This window comes from Equus quagga, chromosome 4 (assembly GCF_021613505.1).
Source record: "Equus quagga isolate Etosha38 chromosome 4, UCLA_HA_Equagga_1.0, whole genome shotgun sequence".
In the NCBI taxonomy this organism is placed as follows: Eukaryota; Metazoa; Chordata; class Mammalia; order Perissodactyla; family Equidae; genus Equus; species Equus quagga.
In genome coordinates, this window is record NC_060270.1 from 5,829,417 (window position 1) to 5,853,820 (window position 24,404).

Consider the following 24,404-nt stretch of genomic DNA (forward strand, 5'->3'; position numbering starts at 1 on the left):
GGAAACACCAAAATGGGTTGCTGCTATGAGCGGGACAAACAATCAATTTTGAAGTCCCATCATCAGTAACTTTCAATGAAAATAATCACGAGAACTCAAAACTGACAGATTTAACCAACTACTCTTTCCTCTTTCTGGCAGCAGTTTTTTTAATAAAAAGGGAAGAACTGAATCGCATCTTCCCTCAGCTCTCTGGTGCCTTTTATTCTGCCCTACAATAAGGAAATAAACAAGGAATAAAATCACTTTTAAATAAACCGCTTCAGATTAAACAATGCCTTCTATATGTCATCCTCCCAACTCTATCAGCAGAAAGTCAAGTCAAATTTGTGTTCCTACAAACCCACCTGTCCCCGCAAACACTCCCATCTCCACCCCTCCCGCAGCCGTCGTCCCTCAGGCTTGTCTCTACTCCCCCAGCACCACTCCCCGTGCTTTCAGCTCTTCATCCACCTTCCCCTTGAGTCTGTGGTTAAGAAACTCATCTTGACGTAGCAGGCCGTACATTCTGATAGGCTTTTGTAAAATGCTTACTACTTTTCTATCTGTGAATTACTCAGTGAGAATAAGATAGAGATAAACGTATGAATCTAATCTCATGAGACATTTAGAGTTATTTTTAAACCTCTGTAAACCATTTCTTTCAAAATGGTTTGTAAACCACTCATGGGTCCACCTAATTTGTTCCTGGAATACAAAATAAACATTTGCATAGATATCTACATATGACCCATTATCTCAAGCCAATTGAATTATTAATTCTTGTAAATCAACTCTGCATCAAGCATTCTTTGGCTTTGTGAATAACAAATGAGGAAGACATGGCCCCAACGTGAAAGAACACAATTTAGTGGGAAATCAATGACATAAATAAAAACTTACAACACATCCTTGGTCATAACGGAATGGAAGCACATGCATGATACAGAAAAAAGTATGGAAGAAGGAGCTTTTGTGGTTTTTGAGGCTCCTTCAAAGGCCCACCTGCCAAAAACAGGCACATTCTTCCCCAAACCAGCCAAGATGTGTGAAATATTGAAAATGAGTGTTATTCATTTGTAATAACGAATTATTTTCAGAAAGCCCATATACATTGATGGTATTTTTTACAAAAGCATGAGTCTTTAACAGCTATTATCATATTGGCATAGATTCATCTGTAATGGAAAAAAAAAAAGGGACACAAGATACGTGTGTGTTTTGCTGAGAGGATAATTTAAAGTTTAGTTCATGGGACACAACCCATCAAGGAATAGCTCAGACGGGACATATATTCAGAAGGACCTAGAAAGTGGACCAGCATCAGGAGAGCATGAGCCAAGAGTAACCAGGGCTTGTCCTGACCAGACTTATTAGAAACAGGGTTATTACCCACTGTTTCTTCTAATGCTAGGTCACTAACTAATCAATCAACAGGTATTTATTAGACACATTTCTCCCCCTTTACATTTTTATAATATGGTCTTTGGAGTCAAATCAAGACCACCCTCCTCTTTTCTAGACTGATTTAGGATTTCCTCATGTCCTGTTGCCAGCAAGACATTACACAAATGTAGGATGGAAAAAGCCCGCAGATGGCGTTTCTGATGCTTCGGTAAGCAGTGGTTGATCCTCCTGCCCTTCCCGTGCAAGACTGCTTTAGACTGCTGTTACCATACTCAACGGCTCCTCTGTTCTCCTTAGACGGCTCACCAATGCCTCCTCTTGTTTCAGGACAGCTGATGCTAGCTCCCACCCCCAACTTTCTTTAATCAATTCCATGAGTTTTCTTTCCATCCCATCTTAAGCAGATGAGGAAAAAATGAACATTTCTAAGAGTGTAAAAGAATAAAGTTCAAGAGAGGCCAAATAATGACTCAGCATCATTAACCACCAACAAAATCTGGGGTAACAACTGGGCTGTAGGTTTGTCTCCGTTTCTCCTTCATCCTCATCACTCGAAGATGAATCAAGGAATGCTTTGCATTTCCACACCATGCTCGCATTGTGTTCATCTTTGAACGGTAATTACAACACAACTGTTGCTAAAATCCACAATGTTTTCTTCCAGTTGACAGGAAAATGTAGGAAGGTTCTTGAAAGACAAGTTTATTAATAATGAAAATGCCACAATTATATACATGAAAAAAGAAAGACCCTTTTATATACATGAAGACTTTTAGATTTTTATTTCTAATTAGCTAGTACTAAGACTAGAACATTTCAGGAAACAGTACAGTAACATAAACTTATCTGATCCATACTTTGGGTAAAATATCATTATAAACACAATGAAAAAGACAAGCCCTTCACTCTCCATATTCCATATTGAACATATATTATGTATGTACACAATCGCTTCAGAATCATCACATAGTCATGATATACAAATAGTTATAAATTTATTCTCTGATATCATGGTTACTTCTTTTCTATTTATGACCTTAATCTCTAAAAAACGTAATTAAATATAAGTGAGAGAAAAAAAGCCAGCATGAGGAATCATTCCACCCAGGCTGTCACCGTAATTGTGCGGCTGAGGGTAGGGCTTTAACCTGTGTCTTACTACCCCGAGGGAGTGGTTTAACCTGTGTCTTTATTAAATCATAGGAGTAGTGTGAGGTTTTACAACATGCAAGAGTCAGGGAAACTTCCAGGCAGACTCTTTAAATTATCTATTACTTTCCAGTACCCTCCCACCTTCCCAACTCCAACCAGGATCTGTTGTGGAACACAATGCAATTGATCTGAGGAATGTGACCTTCACACCATTTTTCTGCATTTATTACACACCTGGGAATAAAATGAGCTAGGATCCATGACTCATTGCAGCTGGATTGTAAATGAGGAAGGCTAGCCCCACCCGTTCCTACTGGGAATTATTAGAAACATCTTAGAAAAAAAATGACCCATATTTTTCTTGGCTAAAATATCTCAATTTAAGAAAGATAAGTTATTCTCCTAAATCAGCTGTTTCCTTATGGAATAAATTTGTTGCCTTCCTTCCCCATTTCAAAATGGAAATTCAATTCACAGGCTGATAGATTGAAAACATGGAAATGACAAAGATACCAGCTACCTAAGAATCATGAAATGGAAGGCAAACCTAGAAAACAAGCATGCAGATGAATAACCAGCCCAGGTGTCACATTCGAGCAAGATATTTTTAGAGCCTACAAAGAATATTTGTGCAGTTTCCATCTTTTGGTCAGAAGTAATATGAAGTCAGGGTTGTTCAACTACATTACAATTCACTATGTGGACAAGAAGGAGGGAGGAGGGGAGCAGCCAACCCCTGGAGACTAGACTGCAGAGGAAAAACAAAGACGAGGCGGGAATAAAATCAGGTAAACCCGCACTTGTTTTATTAGGTAAAGTAGTGGGACTTTAGGGCACAAAATGTGAACGAATACCCCTAACATTGTCATGGTGGAAATGGAGTCCTATTCACTTATCAGATAAAGTCCCCTTTAATCCAGAACCCAGGAAAATAAGAATCATGTATGGACACTCAATTATAAGGCTGTATCTACAAGACTCCAAAGCACTTTATGTACCTCCCCAAAAAGTTAGAGTTATTTACCATGCACTGTTAGTGCTAACTTCATTTTATTGTTTTTAAATAAGATGGTAATTTTATTAAATATTATACTGCTAGGTTAATGAAAATGTCCTAATAACCGGAACATTCATTCTTCAATCATACAGCCTAATCCTTTTAAATGACTACCTGCCATTAAATTACCTTGGGGAAAGCTCTTTTAAAGAGAAGCTCTTTGGGGTAGCTTGTCCTGTCAGAATGATAGCTCTTTCAGACCTTGAAACGTGCACTTCATGGATCTTTACTGTGGAATCTGCCTCCTCCATGTTTCTCACAGGGGTTCAGCTTAACAGAGGCAGGGCAAGAGTCTCGTTCCTGACCTGAGGCTCGGGTCTCTCCCTGAGAGCACAGTCCCTTTCCTCTCCCATTTAGCAGGCGTGGAGCAGACACTCATATAGGCCTAAGTGATCTCTCCTGCATGAGAAGGTCACACAAAAGGAAATCAGAGACAGCAATATGTCAGAATTCTCAAATTCCCACCTCATTGCATGGCTTCTGGAAAACAACAATCCCCCTTCAGCTCAGCTGGTGCTTCTCCTAAGTGTGTCACGTGGTGACCTTCATCTTTATGTTCATCCAGAACTCTGCCGGCAAGCAGACATGCAAAAGCTTGCATTCTAGGGTTCATTTGTGATAAAAACAAATTTTCTTTTTCATCTAACACAAATAAGTTTAGGAAGAAAGTTTAAAATCTTAAAGAGAAATCTGAGGAAGTCTTAGAAATAAAATGAAGCATTTAGTAGTGACAAATGTCATTAACACTCATATGCTTTAAAGACAATTATCAATTACCTTCCAAATGGGCCCAGTAGAAAACAACCCAGCAGCGGCTTGTACCTATGCTGAACTTACAGAGAATCTATTATGTGAGTAAGAAATGAAAGACAATCCTGAGATAAGAGAACTACCTACACACACACACACACACACACACACACTCCCGTTACCCATACATACTTTGCAGAACACCTGGATATCTTCAAGGCTTTCAATAGCTTTACTGTGGCATGTACTCAGCCCAGAGATTTAGTTTTCGGTGTCCTCATAATGGGTGAAATTGGCAGTCAACAAGTTGAGAAAAATAAGTGAACCAAGTATTTCATCTTATTGTCAATCTATCCCTGGTTAGTTATGTCTGGTCAGAAAGAAATCAAAATGTTCAAGATGGTTTTGGCTAACATGAAGACATCTAATATAAAATACCTCTGTCAATAACAACCTATTTGCATATGCAACTTAATATTAATAATGATAATTATTTGGCTCTCTCCTTGCCCCTGCCACAGCTACCCATTCAAAAAGTACCTGGAAAGAGGAAAACTTCCATTTTCAGTTAAAATTTACATAAGATGTGGACTTTTCCTAACTAAAAATTTTTTTAAATTGCAATAAAACTGTCATGTTCCATGTAAGCAGAAATTAATTTAGACACGAGATATTACACAAAGCAGAAGCAATGCAAACAAGCTAACCTATAACATACGAGGTAGTTAAGTGCTGTTTTCCAAATTCATATACTAGGAACTAGAGAAAAGCAAGGGTGCGCCCAGGACCTCTTTAACATCAGAAGCAGAGTCAGGGGACACATTGTTCGGACTCGGGTGACCCACCAATCGGCAAAGTATATTCTCAGCGCTGTGGCCTTGACCCAACACCCTCTCCTTCTCTGTCCACATGATTAAATTCGTCTTCAGTCTAATGGGAGCCCTCTGAACTTTATACATATGTATTGTCCTTCACAACGATAAAAACAGGATATTATCATACTTGACATAACAGTAATGTGGTCTTGATGAACATGCTCAGGAAATTCAAACCTCTGGTAGAAGCATAAAGTACACACCTAAATCTATACTGCAGCAAAAAGGTGGCTCTTCCTTCAACAGCTTGATCCAAAAGAAACCCTTAATATTTTACTGAGATAAATGTCTGACTATAAACTATGTTAAAACTATTTCAAAAGCTTGCCATTCCAGCTGACGAGAACAAACAGGCTATGAGACGCTCACTTCCTAGGCCTCCGTCCCCTGTAACAGTCTCGCCTCATCCTGCTGCTGGGAAACCGGAGGCCCCGGCATCAAGAGACACCCTCAGACACTCAGAAACAGACAGCAAAGGCAGCCCCAACGCCCACACCTGGCTTTTTTCTCATACAGTTTTGAGTTTCCTTAAATACAGCTTTTGGTCTTTGTTGGTATAAAAATTTTCACATCTCTTACTACATTCTGAAATTGTATGCTACAAAAAAAAAAATTGTGCCCCAAATTCAATTCTTTCACAGAAAACTCCTCTTCCAACAGAGTTCAAAATCCAGGCTAATTACATGACATAGGTAACAAGTGATCTCCGTCTTCTCTCGGCTTCTCACCAGTTTCAAAATAGGAGTTTTGGTTAAAGCTTTTCCCTGCCATGAAAAAAACAAAAAGCAATTAATCGAAAAAGCAAGAAAGTACTGAAATGCACTTTTGTTGTAACATATCATCAACAAGCTATGTTCCTAAAATCACCAATACTTTCTATTTTCTTTCTCTACAAGAAAGTCCTGTGCTTTGCTAAGTAAAAAGAAAAAAAAATCCACTCCAGAAAGACCAAGTAATGCTTTTACTGAATCCTAAATCAAGTCCATTACTATTTTCCTGGGCTACTGGAAGATGAAAACTCTGAGCCTAAGTGAAACTGAAAACGTGGTGTGGATGATGTGTTTCTAACACGTTTCTAACACGTTTCAACGCCATGCCCCCTTGGTGAACGACCCCCTTAAGGTTATAGTCTCTCTGTGGACTTTCTTTTGTTTCACTGGATCTTCTTGGTTAAATCTTCTTTGTTACATGGATTTTTTTTGTTTATTTTAATGCACCACAATTTACCAGAAGAAAGTGAAGTATGTAGTCAATCTGTCTGTCCCTTAGGCTCTCCTGAATCCTTTCTTTGGATGTCTTAGCCTAGAAGAGATGCATTTTTAATTCAGGGAACACATTCAGCCAAGTGGCTCCGAAGGGCTCATAAAGGGTCTTAGGAAAGACAAAAACATCAGTCATGTTCTTTCTATTGGGTGCCACTGACGTGACGCCACAGGCCACCTGCTGGCTGGAGATGCGGGGACGAGCGGGTGTCCTGGTTTACAAGGTAGACTCCCTGCAGTATTGCTGTGACAGCATTCAACAAGGTTGGCAGCACCCCCAGGGGGGCCAATCAGATGCTCGGAGATCTTTAAAGGACTCTCCACCAGTCACGTAGAACTAGAAAGGCATCTTCCTCAGTTTCTTTACGTGTCAATCTGCCCCTTCCTATCAGAGAGGAACCACGAGTGAGGGGCTGCCCATCAGAGAAACAGGATCTGGAGGAAAGGGGCAGAGGCTCCAACCAGACCCTTCACCAATTTCATCTACGAGCACTGCCTTCTAATGATGAATTGCTCTGGCTCTCTTCTAAAAGCCAGGTGCAGATATCTGGCCTGGGTGGGACCCAACCACGAGGGGGCAGCTTTGTGAGGGCAGCATTAGGACCAAACATCAAAGGTAAATTATAAACCCACCCATTCTACTCAACTAATGCCCATAATGGTCTCTTTACAAGACAGTTTATTTTTTGTAAAGTCTGGTTATGGACCCTGGGAAACAAAGGAAAAAAAACTACAGACACCTGCCCAAAGTGCATGCTAAGAACAGCAAATGGAGAGAGACAGAATGAAACATAAGAGGAAACTGATAGAGGCAGGAGACACACTTTAATGAGATCTGTGTAATTCAAAGCACAATGAAAGGTGTCTACAGAGATGAAAGAGGATGGATATGTTGAAATATGTGAGGATTTACGGCTACTCAGATGCTCTTCATAGAAACTGGTTTTCACAGAACCCGGTCATGTGGCAGGAACTGCGTGCCCACACTGGTGGCCCCTCTCTAAGGCAGACTGTCAGGACCTGCGTCAGGGCGGTGTCATACGCTTACATTTGATGTTGTCTCACAAAAGCTGCAAACTTAGGATCACTGGCATACAGTTCCAAAATTCTCATTCTTTCTTGAATTTCCTTTAAAAAACAAGAAAAGAAAAGAAAAAGAGGTCATACATTGCAATAGAAAAATCTCAACAGCCTTTTAAAAGGAGCTCTAATTTTCATAAGGAATTGTGGCTTTCCGGACTATCCAGGGAGAACTACAGGGAACAACGGCGTTTTCAGAGAGGCGGAAGGTATGGCTGCGACGTGAACTGCTCTGAATAACTCCGACAGACATTTCTAAGGAAGGGAGGGAGGGGACAGAGGGCATCTGCCACTAATAGAACAAGAAACCACCGGGTGGGGAATAAGGTACAGCTCAGAATTGTATACCCTCTACATACCACGTCAACTGGGAGATATCACAAGGCAAAAAAGCAATCATGAAACCATTTTCATCCTTGCTTGAAGCCCACGTACGTGCCTGTGCGCGCACACACACACACACCCAGCAGCAGCAGCAGCAGAGCAAAATTTCTCACCTCTCTGGAAAGCTCGTTGTTCTCATACATTTGTCTGATTTCTTCCCCGCTCAGACCGCCCATCACCTCTCCGCCTGCAGAGCTGCAGAAGGGATGCTGAGGATAGGCTCCCCTGCACTGCTCAAGTCCGACCACACGTCTTTCATACACAGGGTTGGACTTCACAGCATTTTCAATGGATGAGAGGCTGTCAGGCTGCCTGCTGAAGCCACATAAAGAAAAGCATGGTTGATTCAGGTTCTTCTTCGGATCCTCAACTACTTGGGAGACTATTTACCTACAGCAAGATTTCTGTTGGGTAAGAAAAAGAGGTGAACTGGATACAAATGGGGGGAGATGACTATGAAAACTATCCAGATCAATCTCAAAAATTATTTATCAGGTGTTATCTTATTATCTCCTCAATTACATGGCTAGTGCCCTGTGGAACTGTGCCATGTCTCATTCATTGCTATTTGCCCCACAGTGCCTGGCACTCAATCAATGTTGAAGGGGAAATATGTCTGCCAATAGATAGTATTTCATTAAACAAATATGGCTCCATCTTTCCCAGAGTTGACAAATCAAAAATCAGTGTGTAACCACACAGAGAATCTGATCAAAAGATAAATATGGGGGGACTGGGCCTCAATTAAATTCAACTCAGGTCTATAAATATTTACTGGGCATTGATTATGTGCCTAGGACTGGTCTAGATGCTGATGATACAAAGAGTTTGTTGGAGTCCCTCTCCAGAATGAGTTGGCAGTCTAAAGTCAAGTCAGGCTCAATAAACGTGTAAGAACAATGGGGGAAGAAAGTCCTGGGTGCTCCAGGAACCTAGGAGGGGGCCCCTCAGCCAAGCCTGAGGGTGAGGGAAGGGAACCCAGACCGGAAGCAGTAGCTCCTACAGACTAGAAGCACAGAAGCAACGTATAGCCAGGGACTGCGATCACCTAACAACCGAAAGGTCCTTACATGGCTAGTCTAGCAAGCAGTCCAGGGTTTACGCCCTCCATCAATGAAGTTACGCTTAACTAAAAGAGAACCAGATTTCATGCCTTGTCAGTGTCTTACCTAGATTTAAAAACTGGCTAATTATCACTGGAATGAGCCCAAGGGGGACAAACTAACAGATGGGGTCCTCACACAAGGGCCTCAACTCGTCTCCATCACCCTTCCAACCCCTCCCCAACCATGAAAACAGGCTTTCTAGCAACGCCCAATGATGCCACGGCTTCAGTGTGCCTTGAGACTCATGCATGCCCCTGACTTTGCTCACGCTCATTCAGCTGGCTAGGAAGTGTCCCGCCCACCCGCAGCACACAGCTACTCTCTGTAGGCAAACATCATAACCATCGTCAAAGCATCAAAGACTCTCTCCCCCAGGCAGGACGACTTCCTCCCTCTTCTGGGCCCCTCAGCCTCTTACTCACACTGCTGCTTTACGCTTGTGTCCAGTCTGACACCCTGTGAAGACAGGGACCAGATTTCTACTCAACTTTACAGCTCTCTCCCTGCTACCCAGATCCTTGTCCAATATTTGCCACATAGTAAGTACTAAACAAATGAATACAAAGAACATTCATTCCACCAGAGAACAATTTTCCTTATTTACCAGAAGGGCCGCTCTCTTTCTCTCCTAACATACTGAACTTGAAGCATCTTGACGAGGACGAAGACAACAGCAGAAGAGATGAGAAGAAGTCCAACCAGGGAGGCAACAGCGATGCCAATCACCCAGGGCTCGGACACAAACTCCTCACAATGCTCCCCTCGGTACCACCAGTTGTCACCCACTCGGCATCTGTAACGAGCAGTGACCAAGCCCCAAAACAGAATCACTCTACTGAAAGCAGCAGTTAACAGCAGAACCTTGGGTGGGACTGGGGAAAGGTAGAGAAACAGAGGCTGACCACACAAGGCCTCAGTGAATCGCAGAATGTACATCATACGATTTAGGGCTGTGCAGGTGCCTGGCACAGACCCAGGAGGTCCTCGACAACTTATAAATGACTGACTAAAAGATTGAATAGACTTATAGAAAGTATTCTATGCAATTTCCATATTTATGGACGATGAGAAACAGGCCCAGCAAGGAAAGTAACTTGAGTAGATCACACCGTTAGGCAGCAACAGAGCCAGGTCTAGAACCCAGGTGTGCAGACTTCCCGAGGCCTTTCATCACAGGGCAGAGATCCTCCAAACGCTAAGGCCACAAACTTGTGCAGAAATCTCTGCCATTCCCAGAGCAGCAAGGAAATAACTGCTTTTCAAAATAATATTAATTTCTCTGGAAACTGAGAGACTATTTTTCCCCTTAGTATTCTAGCTAAACTTTACACTTTTTCCTATAGAAGAATCTAGATCATGTCCACCTATTTCCTCTGTTTTCGGCATCTATGCCAACATTTGGCAGGACGGCTTGTCAGGCCACCTGAATGTGCTCATTTCTCTGCTCTATTTTCTTAGGATCTACCTTTAAAAAATGGATCTCAAGTACTTAAAAGAAAATGTATTTGTCACAACTTCAAAGACTTTAAATACTTGCTTTTCTTTATTTTTGAATACTCAGTAGGACCAAGAGCAGCCCAAAGCCATTAAAAATATAATCTGAAAAGAACAAACTCCTTTGTTTTCAGTTTCAGATACAGTGTAAAGTGTTGATCTTACACCTAAACATAACTTGAGCACCAAGTGCCTTGTAGACACCACGAAGAATGTACAAAGTTCGGTCCAAACTACACCAGGCACTCTCAGGAGGACGCATTTAGACAATGTTTCTCTTACAGCTTCCTAAGAGTATAAAATAAAATAACCATTTGAACTGGGTATAATTCAGGCCCATTAATGGACTCAATCTGCACGTGAGAACTAGATGGCACCCATCTATTGCCCAGATATAATTTCTATAATAAATACTGCTGTGATTATCCTGAAATCAGGTGTAGAACCCTTTTCTTCAGAGGAAGTATCTATAACCTTGTGAAGCTAAAATCCCTAATCACAACATACCTACAAATAGCCCCATGTCCAGGTATAATGTCACACTTTCCATCATTCAGGCAGAAGTCAGGCTGTAGGTCACAGAGACTCTGACAGGGCAGTTCCTTCACACTCTGGTACCCAGGGTAGCATCTGCACTCTGCTTCTCCACTCCAGGGGTTGACCAAACACTCAGAAAATTCATTGCATGCCTGAAACTTGCAAGGGTTGGCTTGATCACCTAAAACATCAAACAAACCAGAGAATGATGCAAGGAAAGGCAAAATACAGGAATTGGGGTATATGAAGCCCCTCCACTAAGTCTCTCCCCCAACCAAGTACCATGGGACAACCTCCTTTCTCTGAACCATTAAAATACACCATCACCACCAATACCACAAAAAATTTGTGACTCATCCTTGATTGACGAGCTTTGATCAAATTTCTCTGAAATCTGGAGCCAAGTCATAAAACCCAATCACCTGGGTAAGCCTCTACATGTTTTACCTAGAGAGCATGTAGAAGCTTTAAAATCCATGCCATGTAATTGTAGCTCTCACTTACACACAGTTTTCATGTACCATTCATTTGCACCAACCCTATCCTGCTCTAGTCCACCTCCACTCTGCAAATGATGTGACATGCCCTGCCCCACAGTGAGAAACACGGGATGGGAGACAGATCCAGAGAAGAACCACCCAGGGAGGGTCCCCACCAGGGAGCCTCAGGGATGGGCATAGCCCAATAAGAGTAGCCTAAGAACCAACCTCAAATGTTTCAAGACTTGTGAAAGCCACGGTTAGGAAAATAAGTCAGCCTTGCACCTCCTCAGGCCATGCCCAACAGTATTTTGGATTCAGTAATTTCATTTTAATTGATGAGATGAGAGAAAATGACAATTTTTAAAAAATTAATTAGGACAAGAAAAAGTCAAAAATGATATAAGACATTGATGATGGATGGGTCTTCCATCCTATCATGGTTCCACTATATGTTCTTCACTAGTGAATGGCAATCTGTGAATTGCAAATAGGCAAATGGTGACATAGATACCAAAAACAGAGGAAATAAGTAGAAATGACCCATAAACTCATCTATATGAAAAAGCATAAAGTTTAGCTAGAAGGCTAAGTGTCGGGGTTAAAAAACAAAGAGCATAGACTCTCAGTTTCCAGATAAATTAGTATTGCTTTGAGAATCAATGATTTCCTTGCTACTCTAGAGATTAAAGACCTTTTCCACAAATCTGTGGACTTGGAGTTTGGAGGGTCTCTGCAGCTGATCTTTCTTGGCCCTGTATAGGAATGGGGGATGTACTGGGTTGAATATGTCCCCCCGCAAATTCATGTCCAACCAGAATCTCAGAACATGACCTTATTTGGAAATAGGGTCTTTACAGACATAATCAACTTAAGATGAGGTTATACTGGATTAGGGTGGGCTCCTACTCCAACAATTGCTGAAAGGGAAATTTGGGCACAGAGATATAGACACACAGGAAAGAAGCCCATATAAAGATGGAGGCAGGAAGTGGAGCAATGCATCTACAAGCCAAGGAATGTCAAGGATGACAGGTAAACACCAGAACCTATGAAGAGGCAAAGAAGGATTCTTTCCTAGAGCCTTCAGAGGGAATATGGCCTGCCAACACCTTGATTTTGGATTTCTAGCCTCTAGAACTCTGAGAGAATAAATTTCTGCTGTTTGAAGCAACCCAGTTTGGGGCCTTTGTTACAGCAGCCCTAGGAATCTAACACAAGGGACCACGGATAAGAAGCTCACATAACAAGGAGACCATACAAACGTGCCGACAGATGAACAGTTTCTACAAGGGGACTCCACAGCAGGATTCCACTGTGCATTTCCTAAGTCTTTACATCCTTATCCTAGTATTCATTTTGTGACTTTCAAAGCAGAAAATAATCTAATCTTGGCCTAGCAGTGAGGGTAAGGGTGGGAAGGATTACCATTGCACAGCTCCTCTTTGTTGACGGAAGTTCAAGAGTTTCTGAAACACTGCATGCGAAAACAAGTTTGGCAAAAGACAAGTCAATCTTGTCTCTAGCCATTCTGGAGATAAAATAATATTTTAATCTCAAGGCCTTTAACTGAAAATACACATGTAGTAGGAAAATTCTCTTTTAAAATTCTAAAGTTTTGTGACCATTCCACAGGTGTGGGTGAGTGTGGGGGGGGGGGGAGGAAAACAGAATCTATAAGAAGAAAAAGATCAAAGTTGCTCACTTTTGCTTCCAGACTGAGAGAGACCAAGACTACTAGTTTAATTAAGTAAATAAGATTGTCGTTTTAAAGTCTCTTTCCAGTCCTTTGTGCAGGTTAAATGTGGCTGTCCAGAATAGATGGCCCTCTGTTTGGAGGAGCATCTTAATGACTTTATGAGAAAACAAAAGCAGTCCTGGAGCTAAGCTTGGGATAGGAAGCTAAATTATAGAATGAATTACTTTCTGGCTTTCCAGGGCCAGGCGAAGAGAAGAAGTGATGGGTCCAGGAAAATGAGAGTGGAGGAAACATGAAGAGGGTCTGGGAAGACAGCCAGAGTAACAAGTAACATGGTAGCTGGCTGGGTCCTAGAGAAAAAGTTATGCAGTAAGATATGCCTTTGGAAGGGTGGCCGAGGAATTTTAGGCTATTTGTGCCACGGTGATATTTGAAAGCCACCTACTGTGCTATGAAAAAGCCTCCTCAGTCACCTTCACATCATCAGCAAGCATCTGACACACTCATCTGCCTTGTGTTGAGGTGCTTTGGGAACATCGAAAATGGACTGTGATCTGCGTTGAGTTAACATAAAGAACCAACACAGCGGTCAAGAGAAATGTGAGACTGGAAATTCAGCAGAGGAACTCAGAGCCAGAAGTGATGAAGAGATATTTAAGATCCTTGAAAACTCCTAGAGATATTAAGAAGGCCATGGATGCGGGTTTTACACTTGCACACGGGAGAGGCTAATATCAGTTCATTTGAATGTTAAAGAAAAATGTAACCCTATGAACCTAGATGACGTGCCATGCGGCTGACGTACGAGTCATACACAAAACTGAAGTAAACGATCTCATTTATTGTACTTTTCTTTAAAAAGTAGACTGGTTTTTGCACAAGTTTTATAAATCATAACTTCTTGCACTTATATGGCTAGTCAAATGCTTTTATATGTTATTGGTTTAATCCTTAGAATAGGTCATGAAATAAAAAGGCCAGGTAATACTATCCCCATTTAATATAAGAGGGACTAAGGCTCAGAGATAAAATGGCTCATGTAGGATCACACAAATGATAAATGGCAGAGCAGAGGCAAGAAACCAGGCCTTCCAAATTATAATTCATTGCTTCTTCCGCTACACCACATGGCAAGGAACGCACAAACAGCCCTAGAAAACTCAAGTGGCAAGAGATTTGGATATTGGGGGATTAGCTAACTCATTTTTCTCACTTTCAATGAATAATGGTCCTTCAAGGATTTCAAAGGCTTCTTTCCAAGTTAAGGAATAGGGCTGACTTCCAAACCAGTTTAAGAGTAGAAGGCACTGGAGAAATACAAACCCAGGCGTTCTACCTTACTCCTACTGAAAACACTGTCCTCTGGTATGGGGGAAGAAAAAGAGAACAAAGTTTGAGGATAGTTATAAACTCTACAGGGGAAAAGAATATGATGTTACAAGAAAGGCTAATAGGAGAAATTCAACCTATATTATGAGTGAGTCAGCGAAAGTCTTGAGGAACAGACACTGGAACTGATGCATAAAGGGTAAGCGGAAGTCAGCCAAGAGGGGAAAGAGTTTCAGGCAAAGCGGACAGTGTGTGCAAAGGCTTTAAGGCAAGAAAAGTTTTTTGTATCTGAGGAACAAAAAACAAGCTAGTTTGATTAGAACATGGGTGGGCAAAGAGGTTAATTTCACTGGATGATTTTGAGAAGAAGATAGGGACCAGGTCTTATGGCTACTGAATCAGGCAGCTACTGAAGTGTCTCAAGCAGGAAAGTTAAGTAATCTGACTGATGTTTTAGAAGGAGCACTATGGCTACCGCCTGGAGAATGGACAGGAAAGGGGAACAAGAGAGACAATGGGGAAACTGGTCCAAATGAGAGATGATGGTGGCTTGGAGTAGAGTAGGGGCAGTGGAGACAGAGAGAAGAGCATAGATTTAAGACACATTTAGAATTCAGAATCAATATAAGTTCAGTGAGAGACTGAACGTTGGAGGTGGTGGAAACTGAGGTCTCAGAATGACTTCCCAGGTTTCTGGCTTAAGTAGCTAAGTGGATAGAGTTTCCACTTATTGAAATGGAGAAGCTGAAATAAGGAGTAGATTTAGCCAGAAGGAGGGGAGACTTGGAAAACAAGAGCTCATTCATAGACATCTTAAGTTTGATATACATAGAATACATCCAAGTTGAGATCATCAAGTAAGTAGTTAGATATTGATGCGGGAGCTCAGACAATAACTCTGACAACAACAGACAATAACATTTATATGAGACTTAAAATAATGGGAATGGATAAAACAACAGTAGGAAAACAATACAGTAGGGAAGAGAGTCCAGATCTATTGGGCGTGGTAACGTAGAGATGTAGCAAGAACAGATCCAGTGGATAAGTAAAAGAGAGAGCAAGACAGAGCAGGGAGAAAAGGGAACGGGAGGTGAGCGAGTAAAGATAGCACGTGTGGATAATCCTTTTGAAAAGAGAATGATATTGATGTCGTTGGAAGAAATAGTTTACTACTTATCAACAGGTTGAAAATTTCCCTGACACAGTACTCTTTTTCCTCCAAAGTACTGAATTCACCTTGACTCAATGTAGAAGAAAATACACAAGAATAATCACCGGATTCCACCAAGTATTCAATATCATTACCTGATTCCACATCAAGAGAGTATTTATCAATAGCCAAGTTCATGGTTTGGTAGGCAGTGGTGCAAAAGTCCTCCAGGATCATGTACACTGCATTGTTGACATTGCGAGGGACAGACTTGGCAAACTTCACCCGGCTATTCACCACAACACTGCCATTTCTGAAGTTCAGGATTTCTAAGTTCTGGAAGCCTGTGAGATTTGACTGGAGATAGGGAACCAGCTGCAACACATGAAAAGTAGTCAGTTTACTGACAAGGTTTTGCATTTGGTCCAACACATCCCAAAACAAACAAAGATGAACCCCTCCTCTACTTTTACAAATTATATTCTATTTACATTATTTAAACTGTTCATCAACAGAAGTATAAATTGTGAATTATTTGAGAGTCATGAGATACTCACAGTGATATTGAGAAACCCCTCACAGAGTTTTAGACACACAGAGAATTCAACAACTAAGGTGTCACATCATCCTCATGCCACATTTGTGTTTCCATTTCTAGAATCCATCTGTCCTACTGTTTTCCTACCAACTCTAGGCCATGATGCTATTTGTGGATGATAGGAAATGAATGCCCACAGCAGACCACATGTTCCTCGGCTCAGATCTAATGCACTGAGGGGAAAACAGGGGTGGTCATACATGACTATTCACTAATGCCCATGTTTCACTTCTTGTGCTTACCAATTCTAAGAACCTTTGCTCCAGGGCTTTGTACTCCAAGGAGTTTTTATTAAACAGGTCTTCTGAAAACATCATGTTAGTCACTCGGAGGCTGAAGAAAACCACCAAAGCTCCTGTGGTCTGGTTATGACTCAAGTCACCTCCTTTTGTGGGCCAAGCCACAATAGCCAACTCTGTGGAGTGAACATTTGTAGACATTTCCATGTAACTACCAGCCTTGCCATTTTCCTCTGGGATTAGCTCAGGCTGATAGTAACCTGTGCCCATGTGGTCCAGTTCTAGTGAGATATCCTGTACGCCCATGATTACTTCATCCTCCAGGAGGGTGGAGCTTGTGGTTGGAGGCAATTTGGCAGACTGTGTCACGGAAGCTTTCAACCAGAGCTTGTCAGTACTCTGTGGTGTGCCTGCCAATGTGTCTCTGGACAACTTCTCTGGGGAAGAAGTTTTTGCCCAAACTACTTCTGATTCTGGCAATGTGGTCCACAAAGGTTGCATACTTGGCTTCACTACTGAAACCTTGCTGTCAAACCATTCACGGTTGGATGATTCTGTAGTTTGTTCCATATCGTCCTTTAGAAAGGGTTCTACTTGATCTGGCTTATCAGCAGAAGCAGAGATTGCTGTAGATGTCAGAGGAGGAGATGCTTTGGTAATTGAGTAATGATCAACATCAGATATCTCTGATGTGTGCTTGGAGAGAATTAGAGATGCAGATTGAGTGGTGGTCTCTGCTGCAAAGATAGGCACAGCAGGTCCACCAAGAGGCTCTTCCTCCACAAAGCTTGGGGATCTATCAAAATCCCCATATTCTGAATGTTCAATACTTTGGTGTGTGGAATCTATTTTGTCATCTATACCTAGTCTCTCATCTACATCCTCAGTTGGCAAAAGTGAATCCTCATCTTCAAGCCATGACTTGGACGGTGGTTCAGTGCTCTTCTCTGGTGAAGTCTCACTCCATGGCCAAGTAATCAGATTCACCTTTTGCCCAGACCCTGACCCTAAACCACTCTCAAATATGAACTCTTTGTCCATGGATATGTCTGGCATCAAAGTGCTCACTTCCAATTGGCCTTTGACTTTGGAAGTCAAAGAGTCCAAGCCAAAAGGTGTAGTTATTTCTTTATCAAGAAGATCTAATGTGACAGAGGAGACCTGATACGGTGAGGATGTCAAGGACACCCCAGAGTCTCCCATGGATGGTACTGTTTCTTTTGGCACAGGATAAGTGAAAGAACTTGAAGGCAATGGATCAATAGAAAGAAAATCTTCCAACTCTTCAACTTCAGTTAAACCTAAAAGTAAAGTTTTCCATTAGAAATTACTTTTTATTAGAACTAAAGAGTTGCCAAAATTCCCACTTCTCTCAATAAAACCAGCTACTTGCTTTTCCCATTAGGTTAGGAAGGACAGATGCTGACTTTTACTCTACTATATGCAGCAAACAAGAAGATATGATTATGTTTTTGTGGTGTGCTAGAATCACTTGTGAATATACACCCCTGCCCTGAGGATAACAAGACATCTGCTATCGAAACAATTCATCTTCAAATACTTGATTTATTTGGACTCTCCAGTCAAACCAATTAAATCTGATTGCTCCCTTTCTCACACAACATTCCCAAAACATTTCTTCCTGATAGACACTACCATGCTTCTCTATTAACCCTAGTCTCTTCCTGTCTTCAAAGCCCTTGTCATCTGACACAATAAAGTAAAGAAGTATGAAAAGTGATTAGAATTCCTCACCATCTCCTAATAAGTAAGATCCAGAAGTCCTTTCCTCAGAAGCCACAGGCAAGCCAGTCTGAAGCGCTGCTGTGGTGACAGAATCAAGAGTCAAGCTGCTCACCTCTAACACCCCTACAGAAGAACTGAGGCCCACCTTCGAGGAAAAGGCTAATTTGGGTGTAGACATTAGATCACCCCCAGGGCTTTCTGACCAGCGTTCCCTGCCAGTGGCTGAGGGAGGACCAGAGCTGAAATCAAGTGGTGAAACACTCCTGGTGGTGGATTCATCTGCTGAGAGCCATTCAGCTTGAAGGGTATTATCCTGGGGGGAAAAAAGGTCAAATCATATGGGAGATAAGGGAAACATAAAAATCATTTCAAACACACCTACCTGTCTACATCCCCAGACTTTCTAGGGATAAAGAGGCAGTGCAATATTGGGTGGGAGCAGAACAGGGCTCTAGAATCCAACAGATCTGTAATCAAACCCCAATTCAACCACTTGCTAGTTAGAAAATCTACAGAAAAACCATGTACCTCTCGAGACTCCCCTGTAAAGAGGGGACACTTGAGAGAACCTATTTAAAAGATCCCAAACAAAGCGAATTTGTGGGAGAAAATACTGTCTCCCTTACTGTAGACAGTTCCTTTCTCTCTCTCTCTTATTAGCGTACTTTAAATACACAGAAGTTACTAATATCTGTAATTTGTTGTCAAAGACCTAAGCACATTGCCCACAGCAGCAAAGAATAATTAGCAATTTTATTCATCATTCTGAGAGATATTTAATTAATTAAGGTTTTTTGTTTTGATAAGAAACATCATCACATCAAAATATGGTCTGATTACCTCAAATGGACAGCAACATCTGTGAAATAGCATCACACTTACAAAATAGAATTATCTCTTTCTAGTGACTTTTTACTAACAGAGTACTAACCTCATCTTAAAATTTAGCTTCAGGAATAGAAAATCAGACAGAAACACAATCCTTGAACATGCTAATTATTTAATCCTATGAGATCAGTCCATGTTAAAAGTTGCAGCTCCAGCTCTCACTGGGCTCTGGCAACAGCCCTCCCCTCTTGCCATAGCCCAGTGGGCGGGGACGGCTTCTCTCTGTTCTTAGTCTCTGCACACCTCAACGTCCCTTTTTCACTGCCTCAGCCCTGCACACACCTCCATCCAGGTGATTCTGTTGCTACTGAGAACCTGCCAGACTGAGCCATGTTTTGTAGTGCAATGCATTTAAAAATCCAAAAAAGTGTGAATCATTTCTGTCCAAAGGTGATTACATAATTCATAATAAAATACAAATGACCAGCAAAGAAGGAATGAGAACCAACTGAAACAACAACAGCAACGTGAACCAAAAATGGTATCATTCTGGTTAAATTTAATTAAAAATAAAAAATCTAGAAAGGAACAAGGAAAGTGATGAAAAGTGGATGATGCAATACTAGTAAATATTTTTGACAATGTGGGCTTGATCAAAAAAAGAAATAGAAGTAAGACACATCTGGGAATTAGACGTGAGCCTGACAACCTGAGTCTGCTGAAGTGAAATGTACGGGAGAAAAGCAGGCTACACGTAACAGAAAGAAGGAGCTGAAGGCCACCTTCGAAGGACCAGATGTAACTGCAAATGATCCATAGAGAAAGAGAAAGATTCCAGAACAAGAAATTCCCAAGCAATCAACCTGAGGATAGTAAGACTTGGTTCAAGAGTGAGGCCAAAAAGATGATCTAACCAAGGAGAAGATTTCTGGCATTTTTCTCATAAATTTTAGTATTTTAAGAGTATGTAATCACCAGGATAGTGCAAAAAAGACCAGGCAGGGTTCCACTCTGTTGTACACAAGGTCACTAGGAGTCAGAATTGATGCCATGGCACTAACAACAAAAACCACCAGGCGCAGAGTTTAACTCTATGACGTGGAGGCAGCTTGTGATCACCGACCTGTGTGCAGAGTGCTCCTATATAACCTAGTACCAAACACACACACAAAGCTGCCTGGTATTTCTGCCTACAGGGTCTAAAATTTTCTGGTTCCTCAAGAATGGACCAGAGTGATGACAGCAAGATGGCCAAATAAGACATCCCTCGCTCGTAGCCACCCCCCTCCCCGGCAAAACAATAATTTGGCGTCCATCCATGGACAAAGTGCCTTTGTGGAAGCTGTGGGATCCAGCACCATACAAGAAGGGACCCAGGAGGAGTCTTGCCCACATGCGCATGTGTAATAGGCATACAGACCTCAGTCACAGCTGCAGACCTTGAAGTGGCCTACAAACTGGCTCCAGCCCCTCTGGGCCACAGCCTCGGAGCCCCTGAAGAACACTAACTAGGACAATCACCCACAGATGAGAGAGGCTTTGTGGAAGTCCAGGAGTCCAGCGGAGAAGTTCTAGCATACCACTGGAGCAAAGAAATCCAAGTCTGGACACACTGGAGAGGGTGAGAGGAATGCTCTGACTTTACCTGCATCAGCCTGCCCCAAGGCGGCACAGCTCTGTGCGAAGAGAGCCCTTCTCAGCTCGTGATTTCTCCCACAGGGGAAAGCGGGAGGGTGTGAGTGTCCAGCCTCCCCAGCTGTGCAAGATGCTGCTAAGGAGGCCTGTTCCTCTCTCACTCTACCCAGAGTCCTGAGTCGTGAGCTGCACAACCAGGGGGCAGTGAGTGGTTGGGAGAACAGCAGCCAGGACTCTGAACCTATCAAAGGGATTCAGATCTTCCTGACCACTTCAAAGACTCCATCGGGAGGCCTGAGCTGAGCTGCTGAGATGCCTCCCCTACGGATCTCCCCCAGACCATGAGCGCCCCCAGTGCTCTGCACACCTCACCCACACCCTGCTCCACCCCATGGCCAACTCCTCGTGTGCACTCCTCACATGAGAGAGAGCAAGCTTTGACAGACAGCTGGTGAGCAGACACAGAAAGCAGGCCTGAATCTGCAGGCTGGGGAGAAATCACAGACCACTTTTAGCACTGCCCTTGGGAAAGCAAAAGGGGAACTGTCAGCACTTAGCCTCCTTCATTACAGGATAGAGAGAAGCTACACAAGCTTAAATGGATTAAAATCTTGAATGTAAGACCTGAAACCATGAAACTTCTAGAAGTAAACATAGGCAGTACGCTCTTAGACATCAGTCTTAGCAGCATATTTTCAAGTACCATGTCTGACCGGGCAAGGGAAATAAAATTAAAAATAAACAAATGGGACTACATCAAACTAAAAAGGTTCTGCACAGCAAAGGAAACCATCAACAAAACGAAAAGACAACCTAACAATTGGGAGAAGATATTTGCAAACCATATATCAGACAAGGGGTTAATATCCAAAATATACAAAGAACTCATATGCCCCAACAACAAAAACACCAACAACCCAATTAAAAAATGGGCAAAAGATCTGAACAGAGATTTCCCCAAAGAAGATAGACAGATGGCCAACAGGTGCATGAAAAGATGTTCAACATCATTAGCTATCAGGGAAATGCAAATCAAAACTACAATGAGGTATCACCTCACTCCGGTCAGAATGGCTATAACAGGAAACAACAAGTGTTGGAGAGGATATGGAAAGAAGGGAACCCTCATACACTGCTGGTGAGAGTGCAAACTGGTGCAGCCACTATGGAAAACAGTATGGAGATTCCTCAGAAAATTAAGAATAGATCTACCATATGATCCAGCTATTCCATTGCTGGGTATTTATCCAAAGAACATGAAAACACGAATGCATAAAGATACATGCACCCCCATGTTCATTGCAGGCTTATTCACAATAGCTAAGACCTGGAAGCAACCTAGGTGCCCATCAAGGGACGAATGGATAAAGAAGATGTGGTATTTATACACAATGGAATACTACTCAGCCATAAGAAATGATGAAATCCAGCCATGTGTGACAACATGGATGAACCTTGAGGGTATTATGCAGAGTGAAATGAGTCAGAGAGAGAAAGTCAAATACCATATGATCTCACTCATAAGTAGAAATGAAAACAACGACAAACACATAGCAACAGAGATTCGATTGGTGGTTACCACAGGGGAATGGGGGAGGGGGGAGGGCAAAAGGGGGATTAAGCTCACATGTGTGGTGATGGACTATAATTAGTTTTTGGCTGGTGAACATGACGTAATCTACACAGAACTTGAAATATATTATGATGTACATCTGAAAGCTATATAATGTTATAATCCAATGTTACTGCAATAAAAAAAGAATTCAAAACAGCTGTTTTAAGATAGCATAATGAGCTACAAGAAAACACAAAAGGTAATTCAATGAAATCAGGAAATCAATATACAAACAAAATAAGAAGTTTAACAAAAAAACCCAGAATCATAAAAAAGTACCAAACAGAACTTCTGAAGCTGAAGAATACGATTGAAATGAAAAACTCAATAGCATCAACAGGAGAATTGATCAAGCAGAAGAAAGAATCTGTGAAGCAGAAGAGAGGACCATTGAAATTATCCAGTTAGAGGAGAAGAAAGAAAAAAGAATGAGGAAGAGTGAAGAAAGCCTATGAACTACGAGATACTATCAAGAGAAGCAATCTGTGAATTATGAGAGTCCCAGAAGTAGAAAAGAGAGAGAAGGGGGCAGCGAGTTTATTTAAAGAAATTATGGCTGAGAACTTCCCAAATCTAGGGAGATTTTGACCATCCAAGTTCATGAAACTCATAAACCCCAAGCAAATTCAACTTTGAAAGATATTGTCCAAGACACATTGTAATAAAACCATCAAAATCAAAGACAGAGAGAATCTTAAAAGCAGTTCATCACTTACAACGGCACTCCCAGCAGGCTATCAGTGGATTTCTCAGTAGAAACCTTAAGCCCAGGAGAAAATGGGCTGATATAGTCAAAGGTACTGAAAGAAAAAACTGCCAACCAAGAGAGAGAAAGATGTTCTCAGACAAGCAAAAGCTCAGGGAGTTCATCACCACTACACCTTTCTTACAAGAAATGCTGAAAGGAGTTCTTCAAACTGAAATGAAAGGACACTAATGAGTAACACGAAAACATCTGAAAATATATGACACAATAGTAAAGTAGCAGATAGTAAAATACTGTAATATTGTGTGCTAACCATTTAACTCTAGTAAAAAGGTTAAAGGACAAAAGTATTAAAAATAACTCCCAACTCTGAAGTGGCGGGGGGGGGGGGGGAGCAGTCTTGTAGGACTAAACCCTTAACCTGTGGGATCTCATGCTATCTCCAGGTAGGTGGTGTCAGAATTAAGCTGAATTCTCAGACACCCAGCTCATGCCTGAGAATTACTTGGTGCTGTGTGGGAAACTCCTACTCCATACACTGGAAATTGAGTCTCAGAACCATTTTAGGGGTAAGCACGTGCATATGTGTGAACATAATAAAAGTATCAAATTTTAGAACTAGAAGGACTCTTAAGAAACTTTTAGTCTAATTTTGCCTATTAAAGATAACGAACTGAGTTTCACAGAAGTGAATTGCCCACCGTCACAAAAAACAGAGAAAAAAATCAGAACTAGATTCTGAGTTTCTCAAGTTCTCAGTCCCAGTGCTTTGCCACTATGCACTGAGAGATAAATACAGGTGTATACACCCATATGGCAAAAGAATTCCCAGAGGAGAAACTAGAGCTAGCAGACTTGGTATCCATTCTCATTCGGGCTAGCATATGTCCACAGGTCTCAAAGACCCAGGGGACACAGGGGCTGGCCCCGTGGCCGAGTGGTTAAGTTCGCGCGTTCTGCTGCAGGCGGCCCAGTATTTCATTGGTTCAAATCCTGGGCGCGGACATGGCACTTCTCATCAAACCACGCTGAGGCAGCGTCCCACATGCCACAACTAGAAGGACCCACAACGAAGAATATACAACTATGTACTGGGGGGCTTTGGGGAGAAAAAGGAAAAAAAAAAAAAGATCCAGAGGACACAAAGGGGAGGGAGACAGGAGAGACCGTTTTCTAATATTTAAATGTCTGCTCCGTTGAATAGGAGGCTGTTCATATAGACAGAAAAGTTTCTTCCTTTCCCATTTCTTTTTCTAGTAGCTAAAACCATATAAGTTTCAGGGAAAAGTAAGAA

The 24,404-nt window shown here is 41.8% G+C and overlaps 1 protein-coding gene across 1 annotated transcript in view; it reads right to left on the reverse strand.

Moving 5' to 3' along the window:
• Positions 1 to 2,143: 2,143 nt before the first annotated feature.
• The window catches only part of IMPG2 (interphotoreceptor matrix proteoglycan 2), a 66,798-nt gene continuing 44,537 nt past the window's right edge, over positions 2,144 to 24,404 (reverse strand). Inside the window, exons 12-19 of the mRNA XM_046658756.1 lie at positions 18,336 to 18,639; positions 16,584 to 17,881; positions 15,899 to 16,118; positions 11,054 to 11,264; positions 9,657 to 9,845; positions 8,060 to 8,261; positions 7,531 to 7,610; positions 2,144 to 5,984 (exon numbers count right to left, since the gene is read on the reverse strand). Of these exons, the coding sequence (XP_046514712.1) occupies positions 5,972 to 5,984; positions 7,531 to 7,610; positions 8,060 to 8,261; positions 9,657 to 9,845; positions 11,054 to 11,264; positions 15,899 to 16,118; positions 16,584 to 17,881; positions 18,336 to 18,639 (2,517 nt within the window). The 3' untranslated portion in view covers positions 2,144 to 5,971. The remainder of the gene's footprint in view (positions 5,985 to 7,530; positions 7,611 to 8,059; positions 8,262 to 9,656; positions 9,846 to 11,053; positions 11,265 to 15,898; positions 16,119 to 16,583; positions 17,882 to 18,335; positions 18,640 to 24,404) is intronic.